Here is a 21,209-nt window from a genome sequence, read left to right on the forward strand (position 1 = left end):
TTCACTCACGCCGCCAAACTTACCCTAGTAAAACTGACTATCCTACCGATCCTCGACTTCGGCGATGTCATCTACAAAATAGCTTCCAACACTCTACAAAGCAAACTGGATGCAGTCTATCACAGTGCCATCCGTTTTGTTACGAAATCACCTTATACCACCCACCACTGTGACCTGTATGCTCTAGTCGGCTGGCCCTCGCTACATATTCGTAGCCAGACCCACTGGCTCCAGGTCATCTATAAGTACATGCTAGGTAAAGCTCCGCCTTATCTCAGTTCACTGGTCACAATAACAACACCCACCCGTAGCACACGTTCCAGCAGGTGTATCTCACTGATCATCTCCAAAGCCAACACCTCATTTGGCCGCCTTTCCTTCCAGTTCTCTGCTGCCAGTGACTGGAACGAATTGCAAAGATCGCTGAAGTTGGAGCCTTTTATTTCCCTCACCAACTTTAAACATCAACTATCTGAGCAGCTAACCGATCGCTGCAGCTGTACATAGTTCATCTGTAAATAGGCCACCCAATCTACCTACCTCATCCCCATACTGTTTTTATTTGATTTACTTTTCTGTTATTTTGCCAGTATCTCTACTTGCACATCATCATCTGCTCATTTATCACTCCAGTGTTAATCTGGTAAATTGTAACTATTCGCTCCTATGGCCTATTTATTGCCTACCTCCTCATGACTTTTGCACACACTGTATATAGACTTTCTTTTTTCTACTGTGTCATTGATTAGTTTATTGTGTTATTGGCTTGTTTATTGTTTACTCAATGTGTAACTCTGTGTTGTTGTCTGTGTCACACTGCTTTGCTTTATCTTGGCCAGGTCGCAGTTGTAAATGAGAACTTGTTCTCAAAATCAAATCAAATCAAATCAAATTAATTTATATAGCCTTTCGTACATCAGCTGATATCTCAAAGTGCTGTACAGAAACCCAGCCTAAAACCCCAAACAGCAAGCAATGCAGGTGTAGAAGCACGGTGGCTAGGAAAAACTCCCTAGAAAGGCCAAAACCTAGGAAGAAACCTAGAGAGGAACCAGGCTATGTGGGGTGGCCAGTCCTCTTCTGGCTGTGCCGGGTGGAGATTATAACAGAACATGGCCAAGATGTTCAAATGTTCATAAATGACCAGCATGGTCGTATAATAATAAGGCAGAACAGTTGAAACTGGAGCAGCAGCACAGTCAGATGGACTGGGGACAGCAAGGAGTCATCATGTCAGGTAGTCCTGGGGCATGGTCCTAGGGCTCAGGTCCTCCGAGAGAGAGAAAAAAAAGAGAGAATTAGAGAGATCATGTGTGGGGTGGCCAGTCCTCTTCTGGCTGTGCCGGGTGGAGATTAAAACAGAACATGGCCAAGATGTTCAAATGTTCATAAATGATCAGCATGTTCGAATAATAAGAAGGCAGAAGAGTTGAAACTGGAGCAGCAGCACGGCCAGGTGGACTGGGGACAGCAAGGAGTCATCATGTCAGGTAATCCTGGGGCATGGTCCTAGGGCTCAGGTCCTCCGAGAGAGAGAAGGAGAGAATTAGAGAACGCACACTTAGATTCACATAGGACACCGAATAGGGCAGGAGAAGTACTCCAGATATAACACACTGACCCTAGCCCCCCGACACATAAACTACTGCAGCATAAATACTGGAGGCTGAGACAGGAGGGGTCAGGAGACACTGTGGACCCATCCGAGGACACCCCCGGACAGGGCCAACTGGCCTACCTGGTTAAATAAAGGTGTTCTCAACTAGCCTACCTGGTTAAATAAAGGTGTTCTCAACTGGCCTACCTGGTTAAATAAAGGTGTTCTCAACTAGCCTACCTGGTTAAATAAAGGTGTTCTCAACTGGCCTACCTGGTTAAATAAAGGTGTTCTCAACTAGCCTACCTGGTTAAATAAAGGTGAAATAAATCAAATAAAAATAAAAGACAACCGCATATCACAGTCATAGTAAGACATGTTTCAGGAATCAAGGTGCTTACCCAGGTCTAAGCCATCGACGGGTCTGTTGTGAAGCAGGTTGAGAGCTTCAGGTTCCTTGGTGTCCACATACCCAAGGGCCTAACATGGTCCACACACACCCGCACAGTCATGACGAGGGCAAGGCAGCGCCTCTTCCCCCTCAGGAGGCTGAAAATATTCTACATGTGCCCTCAGATCCTCAAAACTTTACAGCTGCACCATCGAGACCATCTTGACTGGGTGCATCACTGCTTGGTATGGTAAAGTAACCGCCCTTGACCGCAAAGCGCTATAAAGGGTGGTGCGGACAGCCCAGTACATCACTGGGGCTGAGCTCCCTGCCTAAAAAAACAAGACACCTGTTCCATGTCAGATATAGAGTTGGAATGTATTCAATTTTGAGTTTGCTTCCAAATATGACACTTTATACACATCACAAAAGTCTGAAATATACAAAAACCGTTTGACATAGAAACACTGGATTTTTCATGTCATTTTTTAATCGTGTTTATTAATTTAGAGATTATGAAAAATATGAATAACATTCCACCCGTGAGGCCACTAGAGGGCGAGTTGGTCATTTGACTGCAGGAAAGAAAGTTGCAAGGTGAGGAATTTACTGCAGTACGTCAGGTATGTATTACATTTGCTTCAGGAGCAATGAAAAAATCTATATGTTTGACACTTTAACGGACCCACGCGTTACGACCATAGCTCTCCCGACGCCGTGCCACGTGACAACTGTTGAAGAAGCGTCTCTGCTGTGTATATTGCCTGTGTGCAGGTGTTTAACTCCACACTCCTGTACAGGTGATCTTGGGCCTGCTGCTGCCTCCGTCCATCCTGAGTCTGGAGTTCAAGAACAAGGATGAGATGTCATACATGCCCCAGGACCAGGACACTTACCTGCAGGAGAAGGAGGAGGAGCCTGAGAAGCCTGCCAATGAGAAGGAAGAAGAGGACATGGAGTTCACAGTAAGATCCTACTGTGAGACGCAGTACAACTCCGTGGTGAGAGCACCCACCTCAGCCCCGCCTTCAGACTATACACACGCAGGCTGTGTCTCAAATGGAAGCCTATTATTATTCCCTATAGGAAACAGGGCGCCATTTCGGATGCACCCTTAGCCAGCAATATAGGCCCACAGTTAACAAACACACACCATTGATATTGTCCCTACACACCCATCCAAGCCTTGTCCCTATTCTGACCAACCGGAGGGGTAGTAAGAATGCCCCTCCCCAAAACCTACCTGTCATCCTGCTTCTCGTTTCCTGTCGTGTCGGCGAAGACGTGGTTGTGGAGTTGTAACGTCTCAGTCTGTTTGCCTCGCTCGGCTCCTTGTGGATGTCCCTCTTCCACCTCTCTCGCTTTCCCTTCTCTTTCACTCTCTCCATCTCTCCCCTCCCCCATCTCTCTCTTCCTCTGTTCTGTTTCTTTCCTAGTTAAGGTCTTACTAGAGGTACAGTATCGTATGCGACTGCTGCCCCTCACTCTCCCCTGTGGCTCTGGCAACAGCGCATCACTCCGCATGCTGCTGACAGAGGGTGTCTCATCTGATCTATGGCAGCAGCTTCAGCTGCTCAGGTTACATAACTGTGCCTGCCTGCCTATCTGCCTGGTCTATGCAGATGCACATTCTGTGGCTGTGTCCGAAATGGACCCCTATCCCCTGTATAGTGCACTACGTTTGACCACGGCCCATAGAGCTTTAGTCAAAAAATAGTGCACTATATAGGAGGTAGGGTTCCATTTCAAACACTGCCTGACTGTTTGAACACTCTCTCTCAATACAGAACAGGCAATTGGTGACTCGGCCCATCTACATAGACATTGCGATACATATTGTCATCTGCATTCAGTCAGCCAGCCGGCACCAAAACTCACTGGCATCAGGAGCTTCTGAGAATGCTGATGAGAGTCTTCCTAAAACACTCAAAGGATTACATCTGTCATGAGCTCTTCCGCTTGCCATTGTGGGCTGCTGGTTTCTGATTGTTCAAATGCAGCCCAGAACACAAACTATATGAATCAGACAGATTCATACAAATATATACTAGGCTACAATACACCCAGGGGGGATTGTATTGCAAGTCAGCCTCAGATGCCTCAAAAAACACACTGTAATCGCCAACTCTCCCAGTCCATATGCAGTTAAAATAAGCACGTAGGCATGGCAGTGTGATTCACACCGCAGGGTGTCTCTCCCTTATCCCTTGACATGCAATACAATACAATACCATTCACTGACTCCCCAACTGTGTGGTGTAGTTTGGGCATCCATGATCATAACCTCTGGGATTTGACTCCCCCATTATGGATGGCAAACTGTGTTAGAGTCCTAGAAATGGACCTCAGACATATTTACTTTTCCTATCTGTCCTCTATCTCTCTCTCTCCTTTTCTCTCTTCTTTTCTATCTCTCTCTCTTTCGATCTCTCTTCTTTTCTATCTCTCTCTCTCTTTCGATCTCTCTTCTTTTCTATCTCTCTCTCTTTCGATCTCTCTTCTTTTCTATCTCTCTCTCTCTACTGTCCGTCACTGTCATCTGAGACTCAATCCATAAGTGTTTGTCTGCGACATGTGTCATCATCCCCACCAGCACTTAATGCCGCTAACATGACACATTCAGAATGAGTTTGTCTCTGCTTGCTACTGCTCATGCAACTATGTATATGAACAGCTCTAATGCTCTTTCATGATTTCCTCCCTCTCTCCTGTATTTTTGTATCTCTCTCCCTTCCTCCATCCCTATCTCTCTCTCTCTCTGTCTCTCTGGGTGTGATGCACCAGGCCATGCTGGGTAAGGTAAGCACGGAGGCGTCTCGTAAGAAGGGCGTGGGGGAGGTCCAGAATAGACACCGGCTCATCCCCATGGGCCGGAAGATCTACGAGTTTTACAACGCCCCCATCGTCAAGTTCTGGTTTCACACAGTGAGTCTGTTGTCAGGGCTTGTTGCTACCTAGAACCAGAACATTTTGGGGGGGATTAGAATGTTTTTTTAACAGAGAACCCAGTAGATAGATGCAGTGTGTGACACAGCGTGTCTCTTTCTGTGTCGTTGTCTGTGTCTGTGTCCGTGTATGTGTCTGTGCCTGTGCCAGTGTTTGTGTCTGTGTCAGTGGCTGTGTGCAGTATCTTTGTACGATGTCTGTGCCTGTGTATGTGTTCAGTGTATGTGTCAGTGTCTGTGTGAAGTGTCTGTGTCTGTGTGCAGTGTCTGTGTGTAGTGTCTGTGTCTGAGTGCAGTGTATGTGTCTGTGTGCAGCGTCTGTGTGCAGTGTCTGTGTCTGTGTCTGTGTCTGAGTGCAGTGTCTGTGTGCAGTGTCTGTGTGTAGTGTATGTGTCTGTGTGCATTGTCTGTGTCTGTGTTCGGTGTCTGTGTGCAGTGTCTGTGTGTAGTGCCTGTGTCTGTGCCTGTGTCTGTGCCTGTGTCTGTGTCTGTGTCAATGTACAATGAAAACATCACAAGCCCTGCCCAATAGGGAGCATCATCTCTTATTCGTGGAGATAAAAAACACGCAAAGGAAAGCCGTTCTCTCCCTCCCTATAACTGTATGGGGCAGAAAAACCCATATCAAATGAATGGATTTATTTTAGGAACAGATATACGGAAGTGGTCAGATGACGCGGATGCTTCACTACAGGACTATTTTGCTAGCACAGACTGGAATATGTTCCGGGATTCATCCAATGGCATTGAGGAGTATACCACCTCAGTCATTGGCTTCATCAATAAGTGCATCGGTGACATCGTCCCAACAGTGACTGTACGTACATACCCCAACCAGAAGCCATGGATTTCAGGCAACATCCGCATCGAGCTAAAGGCTAGAGCTGCTGCTTTCAAGGAGCGGGAGACTAATCCGGACACTTATAAGAAATCCCGCTATGCCCTCAGACAAACCATCAAACAAGCAAAGCGTCAATACAGGATTAAGATTGAAACCTACTACACCGGCTCTGACGCTCGTCGGATGTGGCAGGGCTTGAAAACTATTACGGACTACAAAGGGAAACCCAGACGCGAGCTGCCCAGTGACGAGAGCCTACCAGATGAGCTAAATGCCTTTTATGCTCGCTTTGAGGCAAGCAACACTGATGCACGCATGAAAGCACCAGCTGTTCTGGATGACTGTGTGATAACGCTCTCTGTAGCCGAGGTGAACAAAACTTTTAAACAGGTCAACATTCACAAAGCCGCTGGGCCAGACGGATTACCAGGACGTGTACTCAAAGCATGCGCGGACCAACTGTTACAGTATGTGTCTTCACTGACATTTTCAGCCTCTCTCTGACTGAGTCTGTAATAACTACGTTTCAAGCAGACCACCATAGTCCCTGTGCTCAAGGAAGCGAAGGTAAACAGCCTCACTGGGGCAAGCTTTCTGCCATCCAGGACCTATATAATAGGCGGTGTCAGTGGAAAGGCCAGTGTCAGAGACTCCAGTCACCCAAGACTGTTTTCTCTGCTACCGCACGGCAAGCGGTACCGGAGAGCCAAGTCTAGGACCAAAAGGCTCCTCAACAGCTTCTACCCCCAAGCCATAAGACTGCTGCACAATTAATAAAATCGCCACAGGACAATTTACATTGACCTCCCTCCCTCTTGTACACTGCTGCTGCTCGCTGTATGTTTGTTACCTATGCATAGTCACTTCGCCCCCACCTACTTGTACAGATTACCTCAACTAGCCTGTACCCCTGCACACTGATTCGGTACAGGTGCCCCCTGTATATAGCCTCGTTATTCTTATTCTTATTTTGTTACTTTTTATTATTATTTTTTATTTTAGTCTACTTGATAAATATTTTCTTAACTGTTCTTAAGCATTCCACGGTCAAGTCTACACTTGTTGTAATCGGCGCATGTGACAAATAAAGTTTGATTTGATTTGATACTCGGTCAGGGAATCATCATGATCTGCTTTGCATTCAAAACCATCCTCTGTGATATTACCTCTCCTGTAGTAGTTGTCTTATCTCCAAAGCAGCCATGAAAATGAATATGAACACAGTCTTGTCACACTGCATTGTACTTTTTACCTCTGACATATATAATAGTACATTTTTTAGGCTGGGGAAAGGGATTCAAACTAGCTTAGTTCATAAATCAGGCTTCACGAGGTCACTACATTACGTGAATCGCCTCTAGATTTTGATGAGACCCTGAAGGTTTGCTGCGATTCTGTGCAGTTAGTTTTTTGACAAACTATCACTTGTTCTGCCTGTACCTAACTTGTCTGTGCTAAAACAATTTGAATGCCCTCTAAGTCTACCTAAGACCCACTTATGTTGTCTGTAAGACCCTCTGCGTGCACTGAAGACTCTTCACATGCTCCGGGAGGCCCTGACACTGTGTGTTTGTCCCCAGATGGCCTATGTGGCGTACCTGATGCTGTTCAACTATATTGTGCTGGTGAAGATGGACCTGTGGCCCTCACCGCAGGAGTGGATAGTCATCGCTTACATCTTCACCAATGGCATCGAGAAGATGAGAGAGGTAGGGCAGGACACACATGTACAAAGAGATGGTTCAAATCCAGGATTTCTCAATACAACTCCAGGATTTCTCAATACAACTCCAGGATTTCTCATGGATATTTCAATACAGTCAAGCATGCGCAGGTCCATAACACAGACACATGTTAGAGAGGTGGGTGGGTTGCATGTTATGAAGTGTGTCATTCTAGTAAATCAACACAGATTGTCCAATGCAAGATCAAATAAAGTACAGGAGCTAAATGCCAGTGACCAAATGAAATGATCCAACTAAGAGCCCTGCACTCTATGTCATCCTCCTAAAACAACATACATTTGCATTCGTCATCATTTCCAAACCTGTACCTATTTATGTAGAACAAATTCTTCAGTGACCTTTTATAGGCCAGCACGGCTCTCTTTCTCTTTCCCTCTCTCTCCCTCCATCCCTCCCTCCTTGTCTACCGCCCCCAGATTCTGATGTCGGAGCCGGGGAAGCTGTTGCAGAAGGTAAAGGTGTGGCTTCAGGAGTACTGGAACATCACGGACCTCATGGCCATCCTCATCTTCTCTGTGGGCATGGTGCTCCGCCTCCAGGAGCCGCCCCTCATGAGTTATGGCCGGGTCATCTACTGCGTTAACATCATCTATTGGTACATCCGGCTGCTCGACATCTTTGGCGTCAACAAATACCTGGGCCCCTATGTCATGATGATCGGCAAGATGGTGAGGGGGGCGGAGTCTGTCACTGGCAGGGTGCACTTGCACACTCCCAGTCATGGATTTAACAATAGCGGAAAATCCCTCCAGCTAATGCTTACACCAGTCCAATGCTTTGAATTCCATGATGTGGAGTGTGCAAATGCAGCCTTCGAGAGAAGGGTAGAGAATCTGGTTGCAACCTATCTCTCTGTCTGTATGTCTGCATGTCTGTCCATCTGTTTTTCTCTCTGTCTGTATGTCTGCATGTCTGTCTGTCTGTTGGTTGGTGTCTAATGTTCTACTTAATTGCTCACTTAATGAGAATTCTATGAAGATGAATGAGTATTATCAGGTTCCAACATTCTCCCTGTCTCCCTTTTTGTCACACTCTGTCTCCTCCCTCCCACTCCTTCTCTCTCTCAGATGATTGACATGATGTACTTTGTGATCATCATGCTGGTAGTGTTGATGAGTTTCGGAGTGGCCAGGCAGGCCATCCTGAATCCCAATGAGGACCCGTCCTGGATGCTGGCTCGGAACATCTTCTTCATGCCTTACTGGATGATCTATGGAGAGGTGTTCGCTGATCAGATCGACCGTAAGCCCACAAGGGGTGGTGGATGTGGGGGGAGGGAGTGAGGGGGAAAGGGTGGTGGAGTGGTGTAGAGTCGAGCTCAGAGTGTAAGGCTGCCCACCCCTCCAACACATACACACACACTCGGCAGACTAGCTGAAGTCATCTAGGTGCTGAAATGCCATGCACTTGGAACCCCTGGTTTCAGGGGGAACTATATTAGTGCAATGAAAGACATTGGTGGCCGGATTAGTTCTTATTCACACTGGTCATGCAAATTTTAAATTGCGGTAAAAAAATACCCATATGATATTTTCTGACAACAGCAGAGGACAGATCACTAACACCTCACCTTATCTTAGTGATGAGGTCAGGTGATGTCTAACAGCAGGTAACATTTCTTAGTAATTTAGTAATCGACTCAAATAAGGAACATGACTGCTCTCTGAATGCACCATCTGTTTTGAGGGAGTGCGTGTGTGTGCGTGTGTGAGAGTGTATAGAATGGAAGGACTAGCCCAAAGCTGGAGATCTGAAATAATGCTGTCATTCTTTGTTTCAGATGTACATAGTAGGAAGCTAAAGCACAGGCTGAATTCAAAACTCTGGATGATCGAAAATCAGTTTCGAGCTCATGGAACCTGGCGTAATAATGGTCCATACCAACATTGCTATGTTCAATCAGAATGCCAGTAAATCGATAATTAGACCCACCTCCGTCCCGTCCCCTCCCTACACCATTCCAGCCTCACTGCCATACCATCACTGCACCCTCATCTAGGGACTGCTATTGAGTCAGATATGCACATAGAGATGGATAGAGGGTACACTTTCCACAAAGCCTGTTTTAGCATGGGCAGCGTCATTGAAGGTTTTCACCATTTTAATGTAGTCAACTGGGTGGGACTTTCTATGGGTTGTGGAGGGAAGAATTCCATACCGGTCAGCAGGAGGGATCAGGAAATGTATTATACTCCTGAGCAAATATTTCAGCACTTCAGCTGCCAGTAAATCCCCAACCTTCGCTTTATGCTTGTTCAGATTATATGCACTGCTGCACAGTAGGTGGCAGTATGCAGCTTTTCAGTTTTTTTATGGACCGCCAATGAACTCATAGAAGTAGAAGAGATGGAGATAGCCCTCAGTGGCGATGCCCATGCTGTCACAGATGCTATAATGGCGCAGATATAAAGATGAGTCCTCTATCTATCTCTATGAGATAGCCCTCAGTGGCGATGCCCATGCTGTCACAGATGCTATAATGGCCCAGATTTAAAGATGAGTCCTCTATCTATCTCTATGAGATATCCCTCAGTGGTGATGCCCATGCTGTCACAGATGCTATAATGGCCCAGATATAAAGATGAGTCCTCTATCTATCTCTATGAGATATCCCTCAGTGGTGATGCCCATGCTGTCACAGATGCTATAATGGCCCAGATATAAAGATGAGTCCTCTATCTATCTCTATGAGATATCCCTCAGTGGTGATGCCCATGCTGTCACAGATGCTATAATGGCCCAGATATAAAGATGAGTCCTCTATCTATCTCTATGAGATATCCCTCAGTGGTAATGCCCATGCTGTCGCAGAAGCTATCAATGGCAAAGATAGGAGGCGTGTCCTCTTTACCATCTCTAAGGTTAAGCATGCAGCACGACATACTGACAGGTCAATAACTGTGTTTCATGGCAGTAGCACTCTTGTTTGGTTTATTTTTGTTTATTAATTTGTTTATTTTGATGACATTACTAAATCTGAAAGGGAACTAGGATTGTTACAGACTTGTTACTTTGACATTTTCACTATTTTGTTTGATTTTGGAAATGTAAGCCTGCCAGGTAAACCCAGTCATTATTGCCATCCCCTAACGCCAGCTCTGCTATCACTAAAACATGATTGTAACATCACTACAATGTCATCTAGACACAAACTCACAATAATGCACTCTCAACCATACTCTCATGGATGTGCAAATACTTGTGCACACTTGCAAATACAACCAAACATACACAAACACACACACACAAACACGTGCAGATTCATACACACACACACACACACACACACACACACACACACACACACACACACACACACACACACACACACACACACACACACACACACACACACACACACACACACACATATATATTTAAAGCACACCTACACATTTCAAAAGCAGACCTAAACTCATATGCACTTAGACACAGAAAAGTATTCTGCATTTACACACACACACACACACACACAGACATGAACATATCATACCCTGTCATCATCTGCAATCTGTTTTTTCACGTGGTTCAGTTGTCAGAGTTTTTAACCCAATTTATTTGAGTGTAAAATTGTGAGATAGAGAGATAGCAAATTACTTCAGTTCTCTACCTTTGGGCTGCCTTGTGTGATCAATTGAAATCCAGAGATGAGTATGAATATAATGATTCATAGGCAAACAAACGAATGAGCATCCAAAGTGAAAGTGCTGAGTGTCCCCATTATAAGCCACAGCAACTGAACCATCACTGATGGAAAAAACATATGATGTATCTTAAATACATGTCAATGTATCTTAAATACATTTCAATTGATCTGTAGTATAGTCATTATGCAGCTAGGCTATGGCACGCATATGTGACAATATATTTTAAACATCATGCCATGTTTAAATATATTGGGAATGCAAGTTATTGACAATATATTTTAGAATATATTGTGAGATACACATTTCAGCACATAACACCTTTCCATTCTAGAGCTCACTCCTTCCTATCCCCTACAAAAAAGATGCATATATTCAGTATATTATGCCTCTTGCTTGTTTGCTAAACTTGAAGTATTTGTTGTTCTGTTTATTTGTTGGTTTGTTTATTTTAGATGTCAGCGTAGTGATTGTCTGTTTGGTGGGAATGCCTGGGTTTGCTTGTATGTACCTTGTTTGTGTTGTATGTTGACATCTTTCTTTCATTTGATTTTATGTTCGTTTTATGTTGGCTTGCTTGTCTAGTCGTTGTCTGTATGTGAATTTGTTTTGACACACAACTGGCTTTTACAATATGTTTGTCTTTATTAATAATGTTTGTTGGAGAAACTCTCTTTAGGCTGGCTACTCTTTTGTTTTGTCATATGACAAAATAAATGGGGTAGCTTTAAGAGAATTTGTCTTGTGACACAATCTGTGACACCTTGTGTGTCATCCTGACCCTGTGGTTGTGTCATTGTGCTTAGCTCCATGTGGCCAGAATATCACCACAGAGGACGGGCATGTTGTGGCTCTGCCACCCTGTAAGACGGGAGCCTGGATCGTTCCTGCCATCATGGCCTGCTACCTTCTGGTGGCCAACATCCTGCTGGTCAACCTGCTCATCGCTGTTTTCAAGTACGTTCTCTCTCTCTCTCTCTCTCTCTCTCTCTCTCTCTCTCTCTCTCTCTCTCACTCTGTAGACCTACACTCTCCTTACGCCCACTCAGTTATACATACCATTGCCTTGTCCAGAGACCACCCCAAGCCCTTACCCTCCAGACACTTGTGGAGATCTGAGAGGATTCGATAGGTTTAAGCAAATGGATAGGTTTAGGCCAGGAGGAATTTTCCCCATATTGCTTACACCTGCCCAATCCTGTCAGACATCCACAATTGCTGGGAGGTAGGGTCTCTCAAAGTTGTTCTTTCTGGACACGGCCAAAAATGTGCATAGGATGGGTTTATTTTACTCTCCCACACCCACTCTGTTTACTGATGTGTTTACCAGGGCCCATGCACAGCATACTTGTATATCACCAGGGTTAGTTAGCTACCTAACTTATTTCCATCTATGATCCTTGTTTGTTTATATAGTGATTACTTTACTAATTACAAAACATTGCGTATGAGAGGAAAGTTCCAGTACAGATAGAGATTAAGTGTAAGAAACATACTGTTAATACACCCCTGTTTTACTGGCATTTTCTTTCAACTGTAAATGTAGGAAGATTTTGGTGATTTTAGTAGTAGAAGTAGTAGCAGGCATAGAAGTTGTGGTGACGGTAGTAGCACTAGCAGATAGGTGGACAGAAGGATGAATGAATGAATGAACATTTGGGTTAGATGAGTGGATGGGTGATTAAAGGGTAAGTGTTTCAAAACTATACTGAACAAAATTATAAACTCAACATGCTAAAATGTTTCAGATTTTACTGAGTTACAGTTCATATCAGGAAATCAGTCAATGGAAATAAATTAATTAGGATCTCATCACAGTATCTCTGTGCATTCAAACTGCCACCGATAAAATGCAATTGTGTTCATTGTCCGTAGCTTATACCTGCCAATACTATAACCCCACCGCCACCATGGGGCACTCTGTTCACAACGTTGACATCAGCAAACCGCTGGCCCACACGACTCCATACACGTGGTCTGTGGTTGTGAGGCCAGTTGGAGTTACTGCCAAAGTCTCTAAAACAATGTTGGAGGGGGCTTATGGTAGAGAAATTAACATTAAATTATCTGGCAACAGCTCTGGTGGACATTCCTACAGTCAGCATGCCAATTGCACAGTCCCTCAAAACTTGAGACATCTGTGGCATTGTGTTGTGTGACAAAACTGTACATTTTAGAGAGGTATTTTATTGTCCCCAGCACAAGGTGCTCCTGTGTAATGACCATGCTGTTTAATCAGCTTCTTGATATGGCACACCAGGCAAGTGGATGTACTATCTATCTACTATCGGCCAGGTCGCAGTTGCAAATGAGAACTAGCCTACCTGGTTAAATAAAGGTGAAAAAAATCTTGGCAAATGAGAAATGCTCACTAACAGGGATGTAAACAAATGTGTGCAAAACATTTGAGAGAAATAAGCTTTTTGTGCATCTAGAAAATTTCTGTGATCTTTTATTTCAGCTCATTAAACATGGGACCAATGTTTTACATGTTGAGTTTATATTTTTGTTCAGTGCATATTCCATCTGCATAGGGTTGGTTTGACATTTTGAATTACTGTCTGTTGTCATAGCAACACCTTCTTTGAGGTGAAGTCCATCTCCAACCAGGTGTGGAAGTTCCAGAGGTACCAGCTCATCATGACCTTCTACGAGCGGCCCATCCTCCCCCCTCCCCTCATCATTTTCAGTCACATGACCATGGTCCTCAAGCACCTGTGCTGTCGCTGGCGTAAGCACGACGATGACGAGAGAGACTATGGGCTGAGTGAGTACATGGCCTAGGTCTTTAGAAATGTATCCTTCCTTCTTTCCTTTTACACTTCATGTTGCTTTTCTTCATCTTTCCATCACAGAGCTCTTCATCACTGAAGACGAGCTGAAGAAAGTGCATGACTTTGAGGAGCAGTGCATCGAGGAGTACTTCCGCGAGAAGGATGACCGCTTCAACTCCTCAAATGACGAGAGGATCCGAGTGACATCAGAGAGGTTGGGCATGGGCAAACATAATCCTATCATACTTAAGTGCAACATATCTCCTCACTCTCTATCTCTCTGCGTGTGTCTCTCTCTCTCTCTCCCTCTCCCTTATTTTCCATCCATCTCTCTCTCTTTATCTCCTTTTTCTCTGTCCGTCTCAGAGTGGAGAACATGGCCATGCGCCTGGAGGAGGTGAATGAGAGAGAACACTTCATGAAGTCATCTCTGCAGACCGTGGACATAAGGCTGGCCCAGATGGAGGAGCTGATTGGTCGGATCGCTGTGGCTCTTGAGCGAGTCACAGGGGTGGAGCGGGGGGAGGTCAACAAGGCCCGCTCACGCACCTCCTCGGACTGCACAGACTCGGCCTACATGCTGCGTCAGGGTGAGTGCCCAGATGCGGCTTACATCCTGCGCCAAAGCAGCTTCAACAGCCAAGAGGGGAACTCCTACCGGCTCAATGAGGGTGCAGAGGGCTCCATGTCTCCGCCCTCCCCCACCGGCCTGGCCACTCGCACGCGCAGTCACTCCTTCTACGTGGGTGGAGGTCTTGAGCGAGCTGGGGCCGACAGGGCCGAAAGGGCCGACCGTTTCCTCAAGGAGCGCTCCTTCAGCCTGCACCGAGCCAATAGCTCACAGTCGGTGGCCTCGGGTACCGCCCCCAAGGAGTCTAAGCCCCTCCCACTGGCCACGCTGTCCATCTCCCAGCAGCACCGCCCCTCTTCCTGCATCGACATCTATGTGTCGGCATCCGAGGAGGCGGGGCCAGCCGAGGTCTTCTCGGACCCGCTGAGGATGGGCCCTCCCCTCCGGCACGACTCTTCGCTCCACTCTGAGATTATGGAGGCGGTGCTGTCGAGCGGGAGGGACTACAGCGGAGGCAGCGGATTGGGCGACAGACACTCGGAGGGTGGTGCAGTGTTCGAGGACAGCGCGGCTGCAGACCTGTCGCTATGCTCCGCCCACCTTCTCCCAGATAACACCATGCCGACCTGGGACCTGGACCCCTCCCCACCCCCGTCAGCGGGGCCACTGGAGCGCTCCAAGAGCAGCCGCTACCTGTCCACTGGCGGCAGGGGCTACCTAGAAGAGACTCAGCTGGTCAAATCTCACAGCCTCATGTTTACACCGCGAGGCTGCTACGGAGGCCTAGGGGCAGGTGTTCAGGTCAAAGCGGCTGAGTACACCAGCATCACCGACTGCATAGACACCAGGTGTGTCTCCGCCCCTTACTCCACCGCAGAGCGCTCCCACTCCCCCGGAGGCTCCACCTCATTCCCCTTCAATAAGCCTGCGGACTTGGGCTCCTCCCACCCAGAGCGCGAGGCCGAGCTCAGCCACACAGAGTCAGACCCTGAAGACCCAGAGGACCTGGCCCCGGCCCCCGAGCCCCATCGCATGGGGAGGGGCTTAAGAGGGGCGAGTGGGACCCCATTCTGCTCACCCTTCTCCAGAATGGAACGAGCCAACAGCTGCTCCTCAGATGACTCCTCCCACCCATCATTGGCCCCTCCTTCACACAGAAAAAGCCTGTCGGTCAGTGAGAGGATGGAGAGGGGTGCAGACCGTGGGGTTCTGGGGGGACCCAGGAACCCCTTCCTGAGGAGCAAGTCAGGGGCACGGCCCGACACCAAGACAGACAGCCTTTCCATGAGAAAGCTGACCACCCCCTCTGCGTTCAGCAGCTTCGACAGTAGACACAACTACACGTGACAATGATGAAGAAAACAGGACAGGGACAGGGCACACTCTGTTACTATACAGGACCATAGGGCCAGCCAGGGGTAAAGGCAAGGGTCATGGGGAGGGCTCCTACCAGTGTAAAACAAAGTGCTATGAAGCTAGGGTAGTTCTTACCTCCTCCTGAAGCTGACTCTTGTTGTATGTTTGGTGATGGAGGGTATGTGCCGTGTCTGTCTACCATCTTTTTAGTCAAGTCAACACATTGTTACTGTAATGCATCACGTCACAGAACACTGGTGTAGCCCAAATAGAAAGTATAAAAATGAAATCTCTGATAGGACAGTTTAGTCAGTCTTTAGAAAATAATAAACTTGGCCACCTGACAATATAAGACTGGAGGTCAGAATTGTCACCTCAACCCAAATTTCCTCAGGTTCCCTAGTTTCCTCTTTGCCCTTAAACTGCCCATACTCATGGATATGACTCTATACTTCTGTGCTTCCACCACTGAAATAGCACTCTGTCTTTCCACCACTGAAATAGCACTCTGTCTTTCCACCACTGAAATAGCACTCAGTCTTTCCACCACTGAAATAGCACTCTGTCTTTCCACCACTGAAGTAGCGTTCAGTCTTTTCACCACAGACATAGCACTGCATGCTACAACAGTAGCAGCAGTAGTAACCTCATCCCCAGGGTAATTGTACATACCGCATATAAGCCTGAAACACCACCCACTCAAATCTGGCCTATGTGGTAGTAAAAAATTAAAACCACAAAAACATTTTTGATCTTAGCGAATCACACGACTGGGCATTGTGTCTCCTATTCAAAAAACTTGTGCGACGCTAGCAAGACGGAGGTGGGAAGTGCTCAGAGGGAGGTGCTTGATTACAAATAAAGCCAATGGCTATGGATTATAACTTTTTCCTGATCTTTCTGTTGGGATAATGAAGGCCACGTTTAAAGTTTTGGTCCACCAGACTGTCCAAGCATGCATAAGCGACATAAGCGGTCGCTTCCGGGGGGCCCCCGACCCCCCAACAAAACTCAGTCTGGGAACTCAGTTGGGGTCTCAACTTACTGTTGAGAGATATAATAGAAGAATACACAAGGTGTAAGTTCGAAATTTGGTTGTGCATCAGCAGTTATTTTTTTCTTGTTTTGTCATTCACTGACAGTCATTCAATTAGCCATGTCAGCTAACAATTTTTAGATTGATAAGTTAGTCTAGCCAGTTATCTAAACAGTGCCCAGGGGCACAAATTGATTTTGTTAGTCACGCTCACTCAGATATCATTAACATTTCATAAATCATGGCAAAATGGGTAGAGTTGCAGGAAATTAGATTTAAATTTCAAAAATGTCTCTCTGCCCCATGGCAAAATGAGTAGAATTGTATGAAATATGTTATAAAATTGCAACATTTTATCTCCGTCCCATGCCAAAATGTGTAGAACGGCAGAAAACTTATTTAAAAACTGCAAAAAGTTTTGCTGCCCCATGGCAAAATCAGTAGAATGCATCTCCACTGTCAAGAGGGGGGCCACTAAACATTTTGCCCTGTGTCAGAGCATTGGGGGGGGGGGGGGGGGGGGGTCTGCTGAACTAAATTACAGCAGTAGTGACTATAGTAAAACACATGGACACCAGTCAGCTGGGGATGACTTTATGAATGGATAGAGACAATGAGCATTGTGCCGGTTGAATTTCTAGACATAATAGGGCTCTATTATGTATAATGCATGTCCCTGGTTTAAAATCCATGCACATTGACAGTCAAGTAACATTGACTCAATAGATTTCAGGGGTCAAAATCAGGGCAGTAAAATCGATTACCTACAGGACCTGAGTAACAGGGAAGATGGGAAATGTGATTAAATGTAGACTCATCATGTGCCTATCTATTTACTTGTTGTCCTATCCCCAGTCACCCGGGCTTAGTGTCATTGTGGCCTACAGTGTAAAGGTATGAACAAAGTCTTAACACATACACATAGTCATACGTGCACTCTAATGCCAGCAAGGTGTGTGGAATGGCTGAAGGAAAGCCAAAACAATTATTATTATTTCCCTTGGATTAAATCTGCTCAAAATCTACTCAGTGCAAAACTCTAAACTGGGCACCAGAGGGGGCTGTGACCCTGTTTAAGGAGTCCTTCATCCCAAGCAGTAAACTAATGTTGAAATTAGAACACATCAAGATCAGCCTTTTCAGCACGAAAACATCAAGCATGTCTGGTAATGGCATTGCCCGTTCCTTTCATTCCTCTGGCAGCAGCATTTTGTTGCTTGGATCTGACACCTGCTAGTCTCGGGTAGCCAGATATGGTAAACTACGATCATTGGATCCATACTTCCTACTTTGTTTGGACGTTCATTCATGATTTATTCTATTCAAATCGAAGCACCAGACTAACCAGAGTAATCGTTTAGAATGATCATCTGAAAACAGCAGAGAATAGTCTGCACAACATGTAAGAATAGATAATACTGTACATTGTATGTGTAGGCTAGAAGAGAATGGTTAGAGAACTGAATTCCACAAGATGGAGTTATTTGAAACATTTGCAAAAGAGTCAACTCTATGAATCATATGCATTTTAAGAGACATAGAGGCACCATTCAAGTTGATGTAAATGGCAGAGAACCAGATTTGTTTAATCGCTTAATTTATTACAACTAAAAATATCTGACAGGAGTGGAATACCTGTTACAACATGTTTGTAATAATGGAACATGATGAGTAACATTTACATCACAGGTTCTCAAATTAGTTCTTTTTTATATTTGATCATTATTAAATCACTTCAATTTAATTGCACTGCAATTGTTTTGATTGATTATATTTGACTATTTTGTTGCTTACAATGAATAATTGAATGGCTGTTTGAAATACAAACAGAATATTTATATATTTTCAGTGCTATTTTGTCTAATTGAAAGTATTTTGAATTATTACAAGGTTTTAACATTAATAAAAGGTGTCACCTATAAGCACTAAAAACGTATGTATTATATGATTCACTTAATATATTATGTGATAAATTACTATATTGTACATCACAATCATATTTAAAGTATTTAATAATTTGCTATATTGTATGTTCATGAGCAACTGTCAAAAAGAAATACAAATATATATATTTTTTATGTAGGTTGGATATTTCAATGCAATACTCCACTGCAAGCATTACCAAACTGAGGGTGTCTTTCAGGCCTGGAGTAACTATTTGAAATTCACAGTAACTTAAACATCTACATATATCTTCACATTTCTTTTGTTAGTAATTCTTCTCACAAATCTACTTACCCATGGTATCCTTTTCCTGTATTTCGCAACTGTTGGGATAATGCATTTCTGAAGTGTTTACAACATTTTTTCTTACACTGGAGAAAGGCATTGATTTCATGGCTAAGAACATGCGTAAGAACTAAGAGAGAGAACTAGGAGAGATAACTACTTGATGCCTTTTGAGGGGAGGGCTAGCGGCTCTCTGTGTATCTTCATTATTGATCTGAATGTTTAATTTTCCTTATCAATGTCCAATACCATTGCAGGGTGTTTTCACACATTTCCTAAGCTGCTTCTTTGTCTTGTAAGGTTGTAGAGTCGCGAGTGACGCTCAGCAAATGAAGGAAATGTGTTGTATGAGCTGAAAACCAAAAAATAAGGAATATTTCAATCTCTCTTGAGCAGACAGGCCTCCACTAATCACTGTGCTTATGCATTCAACCCACATTTTCATGGGACTCCCACATCAGTTGTGTTCCATGAAACCCAACCCTCCCATCCATTTTGTGGGCACAGGAGTCAAAGTTGAAACCAACTATGAGCTTTAATACGATCACAAAGTGTGAAGAATAGTTTGCTGGGCTTGGAGTTTTGTTGAAAACTAGTGTAAGCACATCCAACTTTCAGGTGCAGGGGTGCGTAAAGTATAGTCATGAAAAAAAAAAAAATACCCGCACAATGTTGGACACTCCTGTTGTTAGTTGTCGGTGGGGTTTTGTCTCACAATACATGGGATAGATCACTTTTTCAAATTTGTAGTCGAAAAATAAGCTTTAAAATAAGTTAACAAACTTTTAAAAAGGATGTCTGAACATCTCATTGAACACGCTCATTGAACACGCTCATTGAACACGCTCATTGAAGGAACATTAGGTGACAATAGAGGAGAGATAAGGTGATAGTTTGGTTACTCCTTGGCTTTTTGTCCAGGCACTGGTTTGGGTCCTGGGTCCTTTAACTAACCTCAGTGAATGGGCTGTCAGCCCTCCAGGGGACATAAGAGATATTTTTATTTTCATTATGGAGAGGGACATGCAAGGACAAACATGTCCATAGCACTTCTAACTCATGTGTAAATGCTCTGTAAATGTTTTGTATATGTTGCTGTGGCTGTTGTACAATATATCAATATATAAAATAAAAGGGAGGTCTATGTATGTCTGAGGACTCTGACACAGAAATGACAGTAGCCTAATACTGAGAATTGTGCCAATGTGATCCAACAAAACCTAATGTACAGTATTTTTTAAATATTTTCCTATACTGTAGCATCCAGCTTTGTGAATCATAGACTATGGTTATAATTCAAATAGGTTTTTATTTCCCCTCGATCTGTTGGTGAGTAGGCTACTCGTATGCTAAAGAGGAGTCCAAGCACATGTTTTCTGCAATAATGCTGATATTGTAGTTTTACTTGAGGGGACTTATCTTCCAGCAGTCTCACTTTATTTAGTGTCCTTTAATGCATGCAGCTCTTCCACTGATGATGTACAAAAATACATTCTGTGAAATTGATGAAAGAGAGAGAGTGCGAGATAGAGAGATTATAAATTGTGTCACAGTGGTGAGTATTTGGATGCAAATGCAAATCTGTATTCTTCAATATGAATAGGATCATGTCTGGCATGCATTATTAAATAAACACATGAATGCATAACCATGGTGTCCCCGTTGTAGGCTATTTTTCAATGTGTTATGAAATGGGTGCATCATGTTTACCAGGAACACAGAGAAAAAATAATGTTATAACGAACTTTCGTTAACACCAGAGCAACCATGCTCAGTCAATGGAGGAAAATTCTCTGCAGTCTAAGGGCATTTTCACACATAGTTCTGAGCTATAGTTTGAATCGGAATTAGATGATTTATTACACTGTATTTTAATTGGGGGGGGGGGTCTGGTTGGTTTCACAATGCCAAATGTCAAACAAACTAAAATGCCTTAACAAAACTACATGTTCATGCAAGTAATTTGTTTATTGGAGAAAAATGCTCACATTAAATCAATCTATGATTATCAAGGAGCATAACTTGTCCCAAACTTCATATTAGGCTACTTTTGCTTTGGTCTTTCAACAACATGTGGGAG

General features: G+C 44.5%; 1 protein-coding gene across 2 annotated transcripts in view; it reads left to right on the forward strand.

Moving 5' to 3' along the window:
* The window catches only part of LOC109871557 (transient receptor potential cation channel subfamily M member 3), a 175,342-nt gene extending 154,565 nt beyond the window's left edge, over positions 1-20,777 (forward strand). The window contains exons 17-26 of one of the 2 annotated variants that reach the window (XM_031818559.1): positions 2,789-2,989; positions 4,773-4,913; positions 7,355-7,483; positions 7,936-8,187; positions 8,587-8,761; positions 9,300-9,392; positions 11,970-12,120; positions 13,737-13,930; positions 14,019-14,151; positions 14,304-20,777. In XM_031818559.1, the coding sequence (XP_031674419.1) occupies positions 2,789-2,989; positions 4,773-4,913; positions 7,355-7,483; positions 7,936-8,187; positions 8,587-8,761; positions 9,300-9,392; positions 11,970-12,120; positions 13,737-13,930; positions 14,019-14,151; positions 14,304-15,855 (3,021 nt within the window). In that variant the 3' untranslated portion in view covers positions 15,856-20,777. The remainder of the gene's footprint in view (positions 1-2,788; positions 2,990-4,772; positions 4,914-7,354; positions 7,484-7,935; positions 8,188-8,586; positions 8,762-9,299; positions 9,393-11,969; positions 12,121-13,736; positions 13,931-14,018; positions 14,152-14,303) is intronic. The other variant, XM_031818570.1, reaches the window with a different exon arrangement.
* The last annotated feature ends 432 nt before the right edge of the window (positions 20,778-21,209 follow it).

Source organism: Oncorhynchus kisutch, linkage group LG3 (genome assembly GCF_002021735.2).
Source record: "Oncorhynchus kisutch isolate 150728-3 linkage group LG3, Okis_V2, whole genome shotgun sequence".
Taxonomy (NCBI): Eukaryota; Metazoa; Chordata; class Actinopteri; order Salmoniformes; family Salmonidae; genus Oncorhynchus; species Oncorhynchus kisutch.